At 41.5% G+C, this 16122-nt stretch overlaps 3 protein-coding genes across 7 annotated transcripts; 2 read left to right on the plus strand and 1 right to left on the minus strand.

Moving 5' to 3' along the window:
* The first annotated feature begins 1673 nt into the window (after positions 1–1673).
* Positions 1674–8713, plus strand: LOC119918673 (adenine DNA glycosylase-like). Of its 4 annotated transcripts, XM_038739413.1 has the most exons (16): positions 1703–1860; positions 2064–2119; positions 2525–2655; positions 3139–3178; positions 3279–3352; positions 3464–3505; positions 3596–3667; positions 3853–3966; positions 4089–4186; positions 4634–4778; positions 4903–4990; positions 5073–5255; positions 5477–5622; positions 5721–5870; positions 6154–6204; positions 6283–7889. In XM_038739413.1, the coding sequence occupies exons 3-16, from the start codon at positions 2653–2655 to the stop codon at positions 6427–6429; spliced, it is 1353 nt and encodes a 450-aa protein (XP_038595341.1). In that variant the 5' UTR covers positions 1703–1860; positions 2064–2119; positions 2525–2652; the 3' UTR covers positions 6430–7889. The 4 variants fall into 4 exon arrangements, with proteins under 4 accessions (XP_038595340.1, XP_038595338.1, XP_038595339.1 ...); XM_038739412.1 differs by lacking the exons at positions 2064–2119; positions 6283–7889 and adding an exon at positions 8635–8713 and having other exon boundaries at positions 1674–1860; XM_038739410.1 differs by lacking the exon at positions 2064–2119 and having other exon boundaries at positions 1674–1860.
* A 7-nt stretch (positions 8714–8720) lies between these two features.
* LOC119918674 (elongation of very long chain fatty acids protein 4-like) lies at positions 8721–12987 on the plus strand. 2 transcript variants are annotated; one of them, XM_038739414.1, is made up of 8 exons: positions 8721–8877; positions 8967–9024; positions 9607–9794; positions 10011–10091; positions 10267–10323; positions 10425–10539; positions 12385–12512; positions 12614–12987. In XM_038739414.1, the coding sequence occupies exons 2-8, from the start codon at positions 8967–8969 to the stop codon at positions 12776–12778; spliced, it is 792 nt and encodes a 263-aa protein (XP_038595342.1). In that variant the 5' UTR covers positions 8721–8877; the 3' UTR covers positions 12779–12987. The 2 variants fall into 2 exon arrangements, with proteins under 2 accessions (XP_038595342.1, XP_038595343.1); XM_038739415.1 differs by having other exon boundaries at positions 8731–8887.
* A 1292-nt stretch (positions 12988–14279) lies between these two features.
* Positions 14280–15898, minus strand: LOC119918676 (zinc finger protein GLIS1-like). The gene is made up of 3 exons (XM_038739416.1): positions 15592–15898; positions 14566–14721; positions 14280–14466 (listed from the first exon to the last, which is right to left on the minus strand). The coding sequence occupies exons 2-3, from the start codon at positions 14669–14671 to the stop codon at positions 14330–14332; spliced, it is 243 nt and encodes an 80-aa protein (XP_038595344.1). The 5' UTR covers positions 14672–14721; positions 15592–15898; the 3' UTR covers positions 14280–14329.
* Between the last annotated feature and the right edge of the window lie 224 nt (positions 15899–16122).

Raw genomic sequence — 16122 nt, forward strand, 5'->3', positions numbered from 1 at the left:
AAAGAGAGGGATGGAAGGAGAGGGAGAGGGGAGGGAGGCAGCCTACACAATATACACACAGAGGTACAGACAGTGAAGGTGATGTTGCTATAGACTAAATGAAAAATGGTACAGATATTTATAGTAGTGTTAATGGTAACAGTCGTAATGTTAATGATTATAATAACAATAATAAGAATAGGACTAGTAACAATAGTCGTTGCAGCAGAGGGTGTCGAGCAGGAACACGGGGGCAGCAGGTGACCCGCAACCACAGATTCAGACTCCACAGCTCCAGAGCCAGAAACACCTGCAGGAAGTGATAGGAGGAGAGAGGAGAGGGACGAGAAAGCACAAGACTACCAGAAAGGGGAGAAGTTGTGTTAGTAACATGCAATAATGGGATGAGGTTGCATAGAGAGGGAGAGAAAGTAGAGGAGAGAGGAGCTCAGTGCATCATAGGAAATCCCCTGGCAGTCTAGGCCTATAACAGCATAACTAAGGGATGGTTCAGGACTCACCTGAGCCAGCCCTAACTATAAGCTTTATCAAAGAGGAAAGTCTTAAGCCTACTCTTAAACATGGAGATGGTGTCTGCCTCCTGAACCCAAACTGGAACCTGGTTCCACAGGAGAGGAGCTTGATAGCTCCTAGTCTACTTTTGGAGACTCTAGGAACCACAAGTAACCCTGCATTCTGGGAGCGCAGTGCTCTGGTGGGGTAGTAAGGTACTATGAGCTCTCTAAGATAGTAAGGTACTATGAGCTCTCTAAGATAGTAAGGTACTATGAGCTCTCTAAGATAGTAAGGTAGTAAGGTACTATGAGCTCTTTAAGATAGTAAGGTAGTAAGGTACTATGAGCTCTCTAAGATAGTAAGGTACTATGAGCTCTCTAAGATAGTAAGGTAGTAAGGTACTATGAGCTCTCTAAGATAGTAAGGTACTATGAGCTCTCTAAGATAGTAAGGTACTATGAGCTCTTTAAGATAGTAAGGTAGTAAGGTACTATGAGCTCTCTAAGATAGTAAGGTACTATGAGCTCTTTAAGATAGTAAGGTAGTAAGGTACTATGAGCTCTTTAAGATAGTAAGGTAGTAAGGTACTATGAGCTCTTTAAGATAGTAAGGTAGTAAGGTACTATGAGCTCTCTAAGATAGTAAGGTACTATGAGCTCTTTAAGATAGTAAGGTAGTAAGGTACTATGAGCTCTCTAAGATAGTAAGGTACTATGAGCTCTTTAAGATAGTAAGGTAGTAAGGTACTATGAGCTCTTTAAGATAGTAAGGTAGTAAGGTACTATGAGCTCTTTAAGATAGTAAGGTAGTAAGGTACTATGAGCTCTCTAAGATAGTAAGGTAGTAAGGTACTATGAGCTCTTTAAGATAAGATCCATCGATCGATAACGATAGTAAATAATAAGCAACATATTATGCTGCGTTCCAGTCAACTTGGAACTCGGAAATTTCCGATCTCCAACTATCCTGGAACACCACTTGAAGTCGGATTTCCTACTTGTGAACTCGGAGAAAAATGCCGCGTTCGACACCGGTCGGCATCACAGTAGCACCCACGGAGAGCACCTACGTCATATTGATGTTGACCCTCCCACCGGAGATGACGTTTCACGTACTTCCCCTGTTTCCTTGCAGCGGATTGGAGAAGCAGCGGCCGGAGGTCTGAACGTGGCGGGAGCCAAAATAAATCAGGGAAGTAAACATGAAGGCACGCGTTGTGTGCAGAGAAATGAAATAAGTCTATTACATAAGATATTTAACTATACAGGTTACGTCCAGCTATGCACAAATGCAAGAGAGCCGGACTGGAGATGGTAGAAACAGCAAAAAGAAAGCGGAAGAGGTCAAAGACAGCTGTGAAAGAAGGTATAGCTACGTTACCGTAATGTTAGAGAAATTATCGTTATTATATGAAAGCACAAACCTCTGGGCACCTAATGTAATTTATCCACATTAGTACGATAGGGAACATGACCAAGCACAGAATTTGTCTATCGCTGTGTGTGCAAACATCCCTGAAGCCTACCTTAGATTCACGTAAAGCCTAAGTGTACTTTTTGAACCCACAGAGAGATCACCTGGAGAGGAACACAATAGAAGTGGCGTCCAATACAGCAGCCAAACTGTAAATACTACCCTTGTAATGTGTACATTTCTACATTTTTTGTTTGTTTTCATTCAACTATGTAGTCAATTATAAAGCTATAGAAATTACCACAGCAATCTAAAGGCACATCTAGAAAACCAAACTTTATAATCAGGGCTCACCTGTCATGTCAGATGTCACACTTCTACAGGGAGTAAGGGAAAACAACTTATTTCAGATGGAGCTTCACCTTATAAAGCAGTGATGAACTAGGAATTCACCCCCTGTATCTTGTTACCTCACCTATTTTGTGTTCTCCGCTCAGCATATAACATCTGAACCATTCAGGGGTATTTGATATATTTTATTGCTTGAACATAAGTGGGATTTCCCTTCTTTGGGAGATGTTTAGTTTGAATGAGAATGATGTTTTTGGCCTTCCAGAGGAAACAACGAATGCCTCTTCACCGTCCACATACCACACTTTCCATGACCCTGCTGATGTTGTGCTGCTGCGGTCTCAGCTGCTCAACTGGTACGACAAGGTCAAGAGAGAGCTGCCGTGGAGGACAATGGTAAAGAGAAGCATTTCTTTCACTGGTTGTGACAAGAAACAGTTTTTTTTTTAGACACATAGTTGGTTGTTAAAGAAAATCTTTAATAATATAAATACCATTCTGAAAGTACAGGAGGTGTTGTAATAAGTTTGGTTCACAGATATGGTTACTGCAGCATACATGAAACTCGCTTTTTTATTTGAACATGGATGCTTTTGTCACTTACACTTAACACCACATTTGGTGGTTTTATTATTATTATTAGTCTCTGAATTTGTTGTTTGCTGTACAGGTAGAAAAAGAAAAAATTCCAACAGTGAGATAACAAAAAACTCGAATTGCATGGTCAAAGTAATGTATACTATGGCTGTGCAATACAATCAAAAAAGTAATTGTTGTTGTCTTTGTTCAAACAGTATTATCATTTGGTTATCAGCACCAACAACACTGATAATTACTGCTGACGTTTATGACTGACTGGCTCCTTGTATTTTTCTACAGGCTGTGACGGAGTCAGACGCCAACATCAGGACATATGGGGGTAAGGAAGTATTTTCTTGTCAACTTCCTGTATAACTGCTGCAGACAACCTTTACGAGACAGATGTAAATCTCTCTCTCTCTCTCTCTCTTTTTTTTTAGTGTGGGTTTCAGAAATCATGCTGCAGCAGACCCAAGTTGCCACAGTAATAGACTACTACAACAAATGGATGACGGTAGGCGTCTTTGAGGTGTTCATTACCTGCAGTCCTCGTGAGAAATTAAAGGTAATCAATGTATTGCATGCATGACGTGTCATTTTAACTCTTTCTTTTACTGTGTTCCAGCGGTGGCCCACAGTGCAGGATCTAGCGGGTGCTACGCTAGAGGTGATTACTAAAAAGCAGTCACGGAAGATGACGTTGATTTTAAAATAGTGTTGATTTCAAATCACATTTAGTGATTTCATTTATGTGCAGGAAGTGAATCAGATGTGGGCGGGCCTTGGCTACTATTCCCGGGGGAAAAGACTTCATGAAGGAGCTCTGAAGGTCTGTGCTCTGTAAATCTGCTTTGACTGAATCAGACATTTCAGTGACATATAAATTTTAGTATGCCGTGTTCGGTGTTCTTCATTTACTGTAAACTTGTGACTCACCCCTTAAAATTGTGTTTAATAATTACTAGTCTGTAACAGAAACATTGGGGTGTTCATTGTGTTACTGGTCTGTTTTAGGTGGCGCAAGAGCTTAAGGGACAGATGCCTTGCACAGTTGACAGCCTGCTGAAACAGCTGCCTGGAGTGGGACGCTACACTGCTGCAGCTATAGGCTCTATTGCACTGGGCCAGGTTGGTCATCACACACACACTCACCCAAGCACACGCACATCTGCACCACAGCTACAACGCCACACTTGTTAGCTGCACTGTCTCGTTTAACACTGATGACTGAAAAGGTCTCTTTTGCCTAGGTTACTGGAGTTGTGGATGGCAATGTGATTCGGGTGCTGTGTCGCATGAGGGCCATTGGAGCTGACAGCACAAGTCCTGCAGTAACAGAGGCGCTTTGGTGAGATTAAACTAATGTCCTCAAGGAATCTGCATTTTGACTTTGATTCCAGCACCTACTTTAATGTCACTGTGATGTTGTTTTTTCACCCGTTGAGCATCCTTTGCAGGGGGAGTAAGATTTGTCGGCTAGGATTTTGTTTGACGATATTTAGATGCTGTTTTAAAAATGGAGGAATGATACTCAAAATATATAACAGAAAACTGGACTTGGGTATGAATCCAGAAGGCATTTTAGTCGAGACAGTTTTTACAGGCTCTCTAAGCTTGCACCCCTAATTGTTGAATTTGTACCAAATATTGCAGTTCACTTTCAGTTTGACCTTTTTTTTGTTTTGTTTCAGCTGCTCTCTGAACTTTGAAAATGAAGCGTTTCATGTGATTTTGAAGTTTCAACTAAGACTACTCCAAATATAGTCTTAAGATACAGTTATTTTCTTTATTTCAGGAGTCTAGCCAATTCACTGGTGGACCCTGAGAGACCCGGCGACTTTAATCAAGCCATGATGGAGCTAGGAGCCCGAGTCTGCACCCCTAAAGGACCAGTGTGCAGCCAGTGTCCTGTACAGTCTCTCTGCCACTCTTACTACAAGGTAAAAAGCAACCTAAATGCTAAACAAGTGATGTTAATGTAAACGCTGAAGATGTTAACAGATTATTAATGCCTTGGACTAGATTGTACACAATGGTATTCTTAAACTGTGTGTAAATGTGCAGGTTCACGTTAAACAAGAGAACAACTCCAGGAAGCTCTTGGCGAAGCGGGACAGGAAGCTGTCAACCCTGCCTGATATAGAAGACTGTAGTAAGTGTCCTGAGTCCTCATCGCTCCCTCATACCTCTCAGACCATTGTGCAGTCATCAAAGTACTTTCTCCTCTCCCTCAGTGAACAGCAGGACATGTCCGCTGTGTCCCACCGAGCCCTGGGACGACGAGCTAGGCGTTCAGAACTTCCCCAGAAAGCCGGCGAAGAAGCCGCCTCGAGTTGAGCGAACTCTGACCTGTGTGGTGATTAGACCTGGAGAGGAGGGAGAGGACGAGTACCTGCTCACACAGAGACCAAACAAAGGTCAGTGCCTGCAGTGGATCCCCATCTGTTTGTGGTGGCGGTGTTTTCTTTTCACTTCCCTATTTGAATCGTTGAATGGAATATGTTAATACAAATAGAGTAAAAATAAAGCTTCAATTAAATTAAATATACAATTCAACAACAACCCAATCTGTTGAGGTGTTATACTTTAAGTGTGTGTGTGTGTGTGTGTGTGTGTGTGTGTGTTTGTGCACTGACAGGTTTGCTAGCAGGCTTGTGGGAGTTTCCCAGTCTTGTGCTGGAGGAGAAGAACACTGAGATGAAACAGAAGCAGGCGCTGTGTGCTGAGATCAGCAGGATACTGGGAACGCCTCTGACTGAAAGCCTCCTCCAGTATGTGGGAGAGGTAAGCTTGATGTCTACTAACTGTCTTTTATGTGCAAACAAACTCTTTCTGTAGCTGTGTAACCACCTTCTGATGGCTCACTGATTGGCTGTTTGTAGGTGGTTCACATCTTCTCCCACATCCGCCAGACGTATGCAGTTCACAGTGTGTGTTTGAAGGACGGTGACACACAAACGCAGACTGAAAATGTGCAGTGGCTCACCAGATCTGCTCTGCAGGAAGCGGCAGTGTCCACAGGAGTGAAAAAGGTTTTTATTTTGTTTACACAGTGTGTGTGAAGCCCTGCTGTGAGGTCAGCAGTCACAGAAAGCGTGCTTTTGCAGCAGCAGGCTGGTGTATAGAGGCACTTAGCTGTAGTTTCCCTGGGTGTCATGTTACGGGATTATTAAATTGAGTTTCACAGATATGAAGGGCAGTTTTATTTGGTTGTTGTTTTAGAAAGATGTGACAGCAGGAGTGAGTGTCCTCATCTGTGCATGTGCAGTCTGTGTGAACAATCCATGAATGGGTGTGTTGTTAACTCTCCTGCAGATTATGAAGCTTTGTGATTCAGGGGACAGTCAGAAAGAACAAACTTCTAAGGTAGGAACTTCTGTATATTTATATTTCATAATCTTTTACAAAAATTTACATAAATCTATAATCTTAAACTAATAACAGTTTCCACCATTATCGTTTGCCTTAGGATGGAAAAAGACAAAAGCACGCCGGCATAAAGAAACCACAGACCTCAAAAAAACCCAAACTGAGTGCAGCCAATGGCAGCAGCAGGCAGCTCTCCCTCAGCTCCTTCTTCAAGACAGCTAAACAGGAATCTTAGATTCTTGATTGTGTGTGAAAGTCCTACATGGTGCCATTTTATGCACATGTGTCTTATTGTTAAAGCCCCCCCCCCCCTCCCCATGTTGCCACATTTAGGTATTATTGTGGTCTTTTGGTCTCTCTCTGGGAATACAAAATGCCATTAAATGTTGTTAACGAGGTCCGTTTTAAAATTGTTATGAAATGATAACAATCTGTATATTGATATGCCCGTAGGGACTTTGCCTCCACAGTGTACTTTGATTTGTAATTACCTCACAATGGATCATGTTTTTACCACTATATTAAAGCTAATCTTTCTATGAAGTTGCACCTGGATCGCATCCTAACATTTATTGCAGTAATTTCACGTCGGCTTAATACATAGCTAACCCACAATGAATTGATCTACTAACAAGCCATTGACTTCCACTGTTGTCCAAACACAATTAAAAAAACATAAACAGGCCAGGCTTTTTTGCACTGGGTGACATGTTCCTACACAGGCATTGTAGTTTCTTTTGAATCAATTCCACATATGTCATGGACTGCTGCTGCGTCACTAAGGCCCCAAATGTGTATTAATCCACAGCTGAAAATAGTCCCCAACAAATACACCATCTACTCCTGTTTGAGAAACATTTTCTAAAAACTACAGTGCCCATGTGCTACAATTTAGATTTATTTGTTAATGAAACTATATTTCTGAGACGTTTTTAAAAATGTATGTCTTCAGTAGGAATGAATGGGCTTTGAATTAAGTGCCATAGACATGTTAGTTTTTGTCTTTTTATAATAAAACTATCAAATAACAACTATTGAATGAAACCTTTAACTATAGGATTTGTCCGCTCCCTATAAAAAAACGCCCTTCAGCGAGACTTTATCATAATCAGAAGAAAAACAGGTTTATATTAGGTTTTCACATAGAAGGAATGTGTTCTGGTATTTTGGTGCATAATGGAAAAACAAGTACTGCAAAAATCAATTCATTCATCTTTTAAACACGACTGTTTTCATTCCAAAGATAACAGACATTCAGTTGTGTCCCCAGGATAGCCAGATAGTGACGTATTAGAAATAACCCCAATGAGTGGGAGGTGTGGTGGTGTGATGGTATGGTGATGTTTAAGCCGCAAAACCACCCAAAAGCACTCAACTGAAATAAAACAGGAAAAGAAACTAAAGAGACCAACTGATGCAACTAAGCAGCAGATTGAAATGTGTGTGTAAAAATGAACACAACTTCTTTAAGCTCATAAGCTCATATTCTCCATCTTAGTTGTCAGATGCTCTCTGTAATGACATGTCTTGCTATGATGTGTGGCATTCTAACATTTATAGCTGTCGTTTAATGTTAATGTTTTACAAGCAGCATGTAAGATATTTGTTGTGTTTATCACTATAATAAATACTGTAGAGAAAGTAACTTTGGATAATAAAGCCCAGACACAAGACTAAAACCAGGTTGTCCATGTTATAATGATGTTCTTTCTTGTTACTGCCAACTAATTTCACTTTATAGAATATAGAATTTTATAGAATAATTTTTTGTAATAACCTGGTGTGTCACAGGGTCATACCAAGGGACATACCTAGTTAAAGACCACAGAGAATGTATTGTAGATTTCTTAGAAAAACTGGCTTTTACACAATCTGAAGTTTTATTTAGTGCATGGAATGAGACAGACAACTTGTTTTAGGAATGTGAATACAAAGAGGAATTTTGAAAGTTTGATTGCTTAGTATTACAGAAGCTGTAAGAATCTAAGGGGGCTGCATGGATACAAGTCCCGGTCCTGGATTAAAGGTTTTTTTTTATGAGGAGCATTTTCTGCGTTGAACTCTGGTCTGTGATTTGTCTTTATCTAATGCAAATATTTTTTCCCCCTAATACCCTGAAGTGACTGGCTGATTTGTAGTCTTGCATTTCCTTTTTAATAATGTCAAACAGGTCTATATGTATCCCTTAATGGATAAGAGGGTGCTTTTGTTTTTTTATATAAAAAACCCTATATAATTAAAAACATGGAACTATACAAACCACACCTAATGAAAAGGAAGTTCACAACAATGAAAGTCTGTCACATTATAGCAGGGAACAGCGCCCCCTGCTGTGTCAACAACCTCCAAACCAAACCCAAAGCGACGAAAAAACCAGGAAGTGATTCAAATCTTACTTCTCTCTACACTGTCATTCAATCTACCCAGGTGGAAGACAACTGCGTATTGGAAGTGTGGTCAGTGCTCTTTTGGTTTACTTGGCCGCAGTGAAGCCCCTTGCAGCCGCCCTGCCTCGGTTGTTCACTCATCTGTCTCAGGGTTTGGATTTACCTGGATCTGGCAGCAGGGAGTGCTGCAAGTTGAACTTTGCTAATACTTATTTGCCAGATTGTGTTCAAAGGTTCTCCCGGCGTCGCCGCGGACGTTTAGTGTTGCAACACCGCTTGCAAGGTGCGCATCAGTGAGTAGATGTTTGTCTTAAAAATGCTGCTTTGAGTGTGTTCCTCCTTTCAGCCGTTCACTTTCTTTATGTCTTCCAGATGGCTTCTGCTTGGCAAAGTGTCGTATCTTTACACCAGAGGATGGTGGACTATGGAGGTATGATGATGACAGCTCCCCACACACACATATATATAGTTCATGTCAGTTCATGTCAGTTCCTGCGAGTTGTAGAAGAGATTCCCCGTCTGGAGAACAAGCCTATACATGTGTGTTCAGCGTGTGGGAGCTGGGAGCTGCAGATGTGCTCCCCCTTTCACAATGACCTCTTTGTGGTTGTCACATGATTTGCCACCAAGCCATTATTTAAATGACATTATCTTGTAACAGTGGTGGAAATACCGGAGCAGGAGGAAGAGGAACCTTTTGATTATCAGAGAAGAACTGCCATTTTACTTTGTGTAGGCCCTAATGTAATAAATATGTTATGCTTTTCGAATCAGGAGCTGGTTTAAACTACACACATTAACAGGTCATCTGAGCTGAACTGGAACAAGGAAAACTGTAAAAACCTGGCAGAGACTGAATCCAAAAGCATCTGTAATAAGTGCTGGAAGTTTGGGGGGAATCAGGGCAGTTCTTAAAACTTGTAATAAAAGCCACAGATGTGCCCTGTAATGTATTTGTTCATTTGTAATTAATGTCTAAAAGGCCCTGACGCAAAGCCCTCTCATGTTTCAGACAAGAGGACGGACCCGTGGCTGCTGGTCTACTCCCCCATCCCGGTGTCGATCATCTTCCTGCTTTACCTCTGTGTGGTCTGGTTCGGCCCCCGCCTGATGAAAAACAGACAACCTGTTGACCTGAAAGCCGTTCTCATTGTTTACAACTTTGCCATGGTCTGCCTGTCTGCCTACATGTTCTACGAGGTGCGTTTGTGCTGCTTTCTGTCCTGCATTAACAAGCAAAACCAAATCAATCAAGAGCAACAGTCATGATGGAAATATTCCGTATCAATTTCCAGGTGTGAATATGTCTAAAATGTCTTTTTTTTAATTTTCTCATAGCTGCTGCTTCCTCTTAGAAATGTATGTTGATGTTGGTGGTGTGTTGTTTCATTAAGTAATTGTTTGAATATTTACCAGTTCCTGGTCACATCCAGGCTGTCAAACTACAGCTTCTCCTGTGAGCCTGTAGATTACAGCAACAGCCCGCTGGCAATGAGGGTAAGCAAGTGTTTTACTTGATTAATTTAGACACTGTGTGTGCACATTTAGAACATAATGCACAGGAAAATAATACTACAGTGTAGCCGACAGTGCAAGTGGTAAGATAAAACATACAGTTGATACAATGAATAATGTGTAAAACCCACCTTTCTCCATTATTTTCTTCTTCCAGATGGCCAGTGTCTGCTGGTGGTTTTTCTTCTCCAAGGTCATAGAGCTCAGTGACACGGTACATGTTTGTTACAACATTTGCAGTTTCAGTGAAAGAAGAGGTGTAAGAATGCCAAGTTGAAAACTGTAACAGTTTAATCTGCTCCTCTCTATGAGCAGATCTTTTTCATCCTGAGGAAGAAGAGCAGTCAGGTGACCTTCCTTCATGTCTACCACCACGGCACCATGATCTTTAACTGGTGGGCAGGAGTCAAGTATGTGGCCGGCGGAGACTGTAAGTAAACTATTTGTGAAGTTTTTGTGAGCTAGTGCTGTGATGATGCTGATAGAAAAAACAGATAGGAGCACGAGGTTGTGCATGGAGGATAAATCTGGTGATTTTTCATGTTGCTAACAAATCCAGGGCTGTAAACGGTGGGGACTCCTTTTCATTATTATTGTTACGACGTCAAACACAGGTCTAACGGCCAAAGCGCGAATATTGGAGGTTGTGGCTAGAACTGACACTTGTTTTGTCAAGACTGTGAGTTTGTGAGGCATCTCGAAGCTCACGTCAGCTGTTTAATTCTGTCACCAGAGTGTAGACCCCGCTCTGTACCAGCTTCACTTCGCTGTTCACCATTTAAATATTTGAACGTCAGTGCGTTCTCGTTAAATGCGTTCAAGGTTCACTGTTTCTTTGGAAAATAATGTCAATTGGAGCCAAATTTTGTGTACATAATAAAAATACCCAAAATTTATACATTACATTTAAGCTGACGCCTTTGTCCAAAGCAACTTACAATTGCTATATGTCAGAGGTCGCACGCTTCTGGCGCAACTAGGGTTAAGTGTCTTGTACATGACACATTAGTGGACATGTTACAGTGGGGGATTGAACCCGGGTCTCTCACACCAAAGGCATGTATTTTATCCACTGCTCCATCACCACCCCTTCAATTCATCATTGATAGTTACTGATTATTGTATCAATGCACAGTCATGGACTGCTGCTGGCTCACCAGGGCCCCAAATGTGTATTAATCCACAGCTGAAAATGGTCCCCAACAAATACACTATTTTATCCTGTTTGAGTAAGATTTTCTAAAAACTTCAGTGCCCAGCTGCTGAAATGAATTTGTATTTTTTAACGAAACTATATTTATGAGATGTTTTTAAATGTCTTCAGTAGGAATGAATGGAAAATGAATTAAGTACCATAGACAGGTTAGTTTTGGTCTTTTTATAATAAAACTATAAATTAACAATAACTATAGAATGAAACCTTTAACTGTAGGATTTGTCTACTCCCTAAAAAAAAAACGCAGAAGTGAAACGGTTTACAGTAGGTTTTCACATAGAACGAATCTGTTTTGGTATTTTGGTGCATAATGAAAAACAAGTATATTTTAATGTATATTTCGGAGATGTTTTTAAAAATGTATGTCTTCGGTAGGAACAAATGGACTTTGAATTTGTGCCACATACAGAAAAGTTAGCTATAGAATTATACCTTTAACTATAGGATTTGTACACTCCCTATGGAAACGCCCTTCAGCGAGACTTGGGTTTGATTATAATCAGACGCTAAACAGGTTTATAGTAGGTAAGTCAATTCATTCATCTTTAAACACGACGGATTTCATTCCAAAGATAGCAGACATTCAGTTGTGTCCCCAGGATCACCAGATAGTGACGTATTAGAAACAACCTCTAATGAGTTACAGGCGTGTTTGTGTGAGGGTAAGATGATGTTTAAATTGAACAAATAACCCAAAAGCACACAAAAGAGACCAATTGTTTCAACTAAACAGCTAGCTGGCTGGATGTTGGTTGTAAAAATGGATAAAAAGAACCTCCTTAAGTTCATTACTTCATATTCTACATCATGTTAGTGTTCAGATGCTCTCTGGTGCATCGCATAGATGTTGTTTCAGCCCCTGAAACTAAACTGTAATATTAACAAAACATCTGATTGTGTCATTCTACTGTGTGTCTGCTGCATCACACTCTATATTATTCAAAGTTAAAACTTCTAGGCTACCACACTCACTGCATTTTTTAATTTAAATGACTTAAATTGATTTTGAGAACATTCAAAAGGCCTGAATGTTCCTCTGTTTGTATCACATCCTTGCAGCGTACTTCGTCGGCATGATCAACAGCTTCGTACACGTTGTGATGTATTTTTACTACGGCCTGGCTGCCATCGGCCCTCACATGCAGAAGTACCTGTGGTGGAAGCGATACCTCACGTCCCTGCAACTGGTGAGAGGCCCCTGCTCTGAATGAAAAAGGATTGTGAATGTGCATACAAGGTGTTTGTGAACGAAGCTGATCTGAACCTTTTCCCCCGACTGCCCCTCCAGCTGCAGTTCCTGCTGTTCCTGATACACACGGGCTACAACCTGCTCACAGAGTGCGACTTCCCCAAGTCCATGAACTTGTTTGTGTTTACGTACTGCTTCACCCTCATCATCCTCTTCAGTAACTTCTATCATCAGAGCTACCTCAACAAGAAGAAGCAGATATGAGACAGTTTCCTGTAACTGCAGTGCTTGCCAGCGTCCACAAGAGGGAGCAACATGCTCACAGCTCGGAGGTTTTTCTTATGGTGCTCATTATTAACTGCAGGTTTAGCTCTACAGTCTAATACTAACTTTACAGACATGTACAACTAATGTGAACGATTTTAGTACTTTCTGCGGTTTTTTGGAGCATCAAATACATATCAGAAAACAGATACTGTGTGATCATTCAGTTATTTATTTCTTAAATTGAGAAATGACAAACATTCAAACGATTGCTGTAAACAAACTGTACATTTTTTACATATTAATAAGTAGGTTGGTTTTTTTCTGCATTATCGCAGAGTTACTGAGTTCAAACCCTCCTCCAGAGATAAATCCAAAAGGCAAAAAAACCCCACTTAACAACAAAATACAGAAATGCAAACATTTTTTTCCCCCACTGTTAAAACAACACGGCAACGTGATATATTCTTTTCTACACTTCAGTCAAAATAGATTGAATGATGTAGATTAGAGAGAGAAAGCACGACGAGGAGGGAGAGGACATTTCATTTCTATTCAGGAGTTTTGTAGTGTTTGATGTTTGTGTATCAGAATCTGCTTTATTGGCCAACTATGTGTACACATCCAAGGAGTTCGACTCCAGTTTTAAGTTGCTCTGGGTGTAATTACACGCAGTTCAAAGAACAATTTTCAGTAAGATAGAAATATTGAAGCTAAAAACATTGTGTGAGCTTGATCTGATTGTACTGTTGAGCGTCTTAGGACCAGTGTCACCAAGTCAGATTTTTTTGTACATGATGAGTGCTTGGCCAATAAATGTAATTCTGAACCTAAGAAATGAAGCGCATGGCTATTTGAACGGCGAAAAAAAATCTGATTTCCTCAGCTTTCTTTTTCTTTACTGATAAGAAAGGGTCATTTATTTGACTTGAGTCATTCCTTTATTTAATGTGAGTAGTTATCGGAAAGCTCCCACAGGCTCCCATAGGAGACAACATACAACTGTTTTCACAGGCTGAGTACTGCTCCTCTTGACAATTAAACTGAGCTTCATGTGTATAATCAGCTGAGCAACCCTTTAACAGCATATAAACGCAGACAATACCTCAAATCTTTGCCTATTTTCTAAAGGATAATTTTTAAGACAAGGGGGTAGAAAATCAATTGGTAACATCTGGAAAACATGCAACCAGTGACGTGACATTGTTGTTTTAATTAGTCACAAGCAAAACAGTTTGGGAACCACTATTCTTCTTACCTATTCGGATTATTAGTGCCGTTTACATCTTGACCATTCATAGTTCCAGGTAAACAGTTAATCACACGGCAGTATACTAAACTGACTTCCAAACGTCTTTATGTCTGTTTCATCTGGCAGTTATGCAGGTCAGAAGAAGCTATAAATTACTCTGATTTAATGTGTGACCCATATCTTGCATAAAACAAAGAACCAGAAACAGGAGCTGGGGAAGAGGTGATCCAGGTGTGTTAAGACGCTGTGGAAGGACTGCAGAGTAGGTGTGGTGAAGCGTGCCCGGCTCCAGTGTTGCTCTATGTCTCTGTGTAGACGGAGGACATGTGGCTCAGGCTACGGTCAAAGCTGCCCACCTGGAAGAAAATGCTCTCCTCTGGGCTGGAAGAGAACTGGCACCCTGCGCCGCCTTGCAGCTCCTGGGTCATGCTGAAGCCTGGGACAGACGAGATCAAGTGCAGTTTGTTTAACACTTTGGTGAAATCAATCAGGTGATCTGCTGATGGCATTCAGGCTCTAGGTAAAATGTCCTCACCTGCCGTGCCTGTGTTGCTTGTCGACATGTGGAAGCCATTCTGTTGATGGGAAGTGTAGGAGTGAGAATCTCCCGGGACATGGACGCCTCCGACCGTCTGCTCCATCCTGTAGGAGTCTCCAAAATGGAAGCAGCTCTGAAAGCTGCCTTGGTATTCTAGGAAATGAGGGGATGATGTAAAGGAGCAGGGAGGAAGAGAGGAGAAAAATAGAAGCCAGACTTGAGCGACTTCCACCATGTGTCTATGGGCAATTGTTTCTAAGGTCAGTAAGTGCCCGATCCATCCGGCTGAAACCTGATGTGGATCTCAAATTATGACAATGCTATATTTGTGCTTGTGCTAACTGTGCCAGCCCCATAGTATGTAACATTTGTCCCCATCATCTCAGTTTGTACTCAGAATGGACCGCAGGAGTCACGATAATGGGAGAGCAGCCTTTCCTGGAGCGCTTTTTACGCAACTCCCTGACCACAGCGCGGTTAGAGAGACGTCCATGTGTAGATCTTTACAGGGAAAACAGTGTTTAAGGCATTAGGAAAACGGCTCGGGAGTGACAGCTGAGCCTGTCATGTTAAGGCGCTGAGAGACAGCTGAATACATGAGCCAGCATTTTGTTGGCTAATTCAGCGCAGGGAAAAGGCTTCCGGCGTGTGGTTTTCCCCACTCTGTCTCTATGACTCTAATCTCTCCCCGTCCTAAAAATGCTCTGACAGAGCCACAGGGCAGTATCGCTGCTCTAAAAGACAACTTCCTCTGTTTGAGGCCTTTCATGTGAGTCTCCTGTTACAGTAAGCATTTTAAAAAAGGACACAAGGGTGTTCTTATGTATATTCAAGTGATCTGACACTGTGAAATCTCTCATAGGAAGTCCTTTAAAAGTAATCCTCGGGCTACATGTTACTGATTGAACTGGAACAGGAAAAATTGTAGGATATTAAATTGAAATGCCAATCAACAATTTCAAAACATATTTCCTGAAACAAGTTAAGTTACATTCAGCCAGATATCCTTGGGTCAAGTCTTACCGTCGTTGGCAGACTGATGCTGGTGATAGTGAGAGTAGGGCTTGTGGTGAGGGTGGACATGCTGTTTCTCCAGAGGAGGAGGAGGAGGAGGAGGAGTCCCTGTTCCCTTTATCCCCGGAGACAGGAGGGGATCCGACACCCTGGAGGAGACACAGAAAAAGTAGGTGAAATGTTCATTCTAAACCTCTCGATCTATCATTCATCCCTTTCCAGATGGTCTCAATAATTTCTTTATAGAATGCTTCATGCATTGTGATATCCCAATTCGAAGACACGGCTACACGCCGGCCCGCTAACGACTTGTTCCGGCAAACCCAGTGGAGCTGTTAGTAATCCTAAACACACAGAAGAAGACATTCCAGGCGTGTGGAAACTTAGGCTCCCCACACGTAATTGTCGTCCTACCACATATTATGATCTTAAGTCAACAAACAGCAGAGCGTGCATTCAAGTGAAACACCCCCGCGCCCCTGTACACACTGCCCACCACTGCAGTAACCCCAGCCTTTATGGCCTTAAGAGAAGAAAGCA

This window comes from Micropterus salmoides, unplaced genomic scaffold, assembly GCF_014851395.1.
Source record: "Micropterus salmoides isolate LMB-PRFRI ecotype aquatic unplaced genomic scaffold, ASM1485139v1 Ms_hic_scaffold_2342, whole genome shotgun sequence".
NCBI classification, from domain to species: Eukaryota; Metazoa; Chordata; class Actinopteri; order Centrarchiformes; family Centrarchidae; genus Micropterus; species Micropterus salmoides.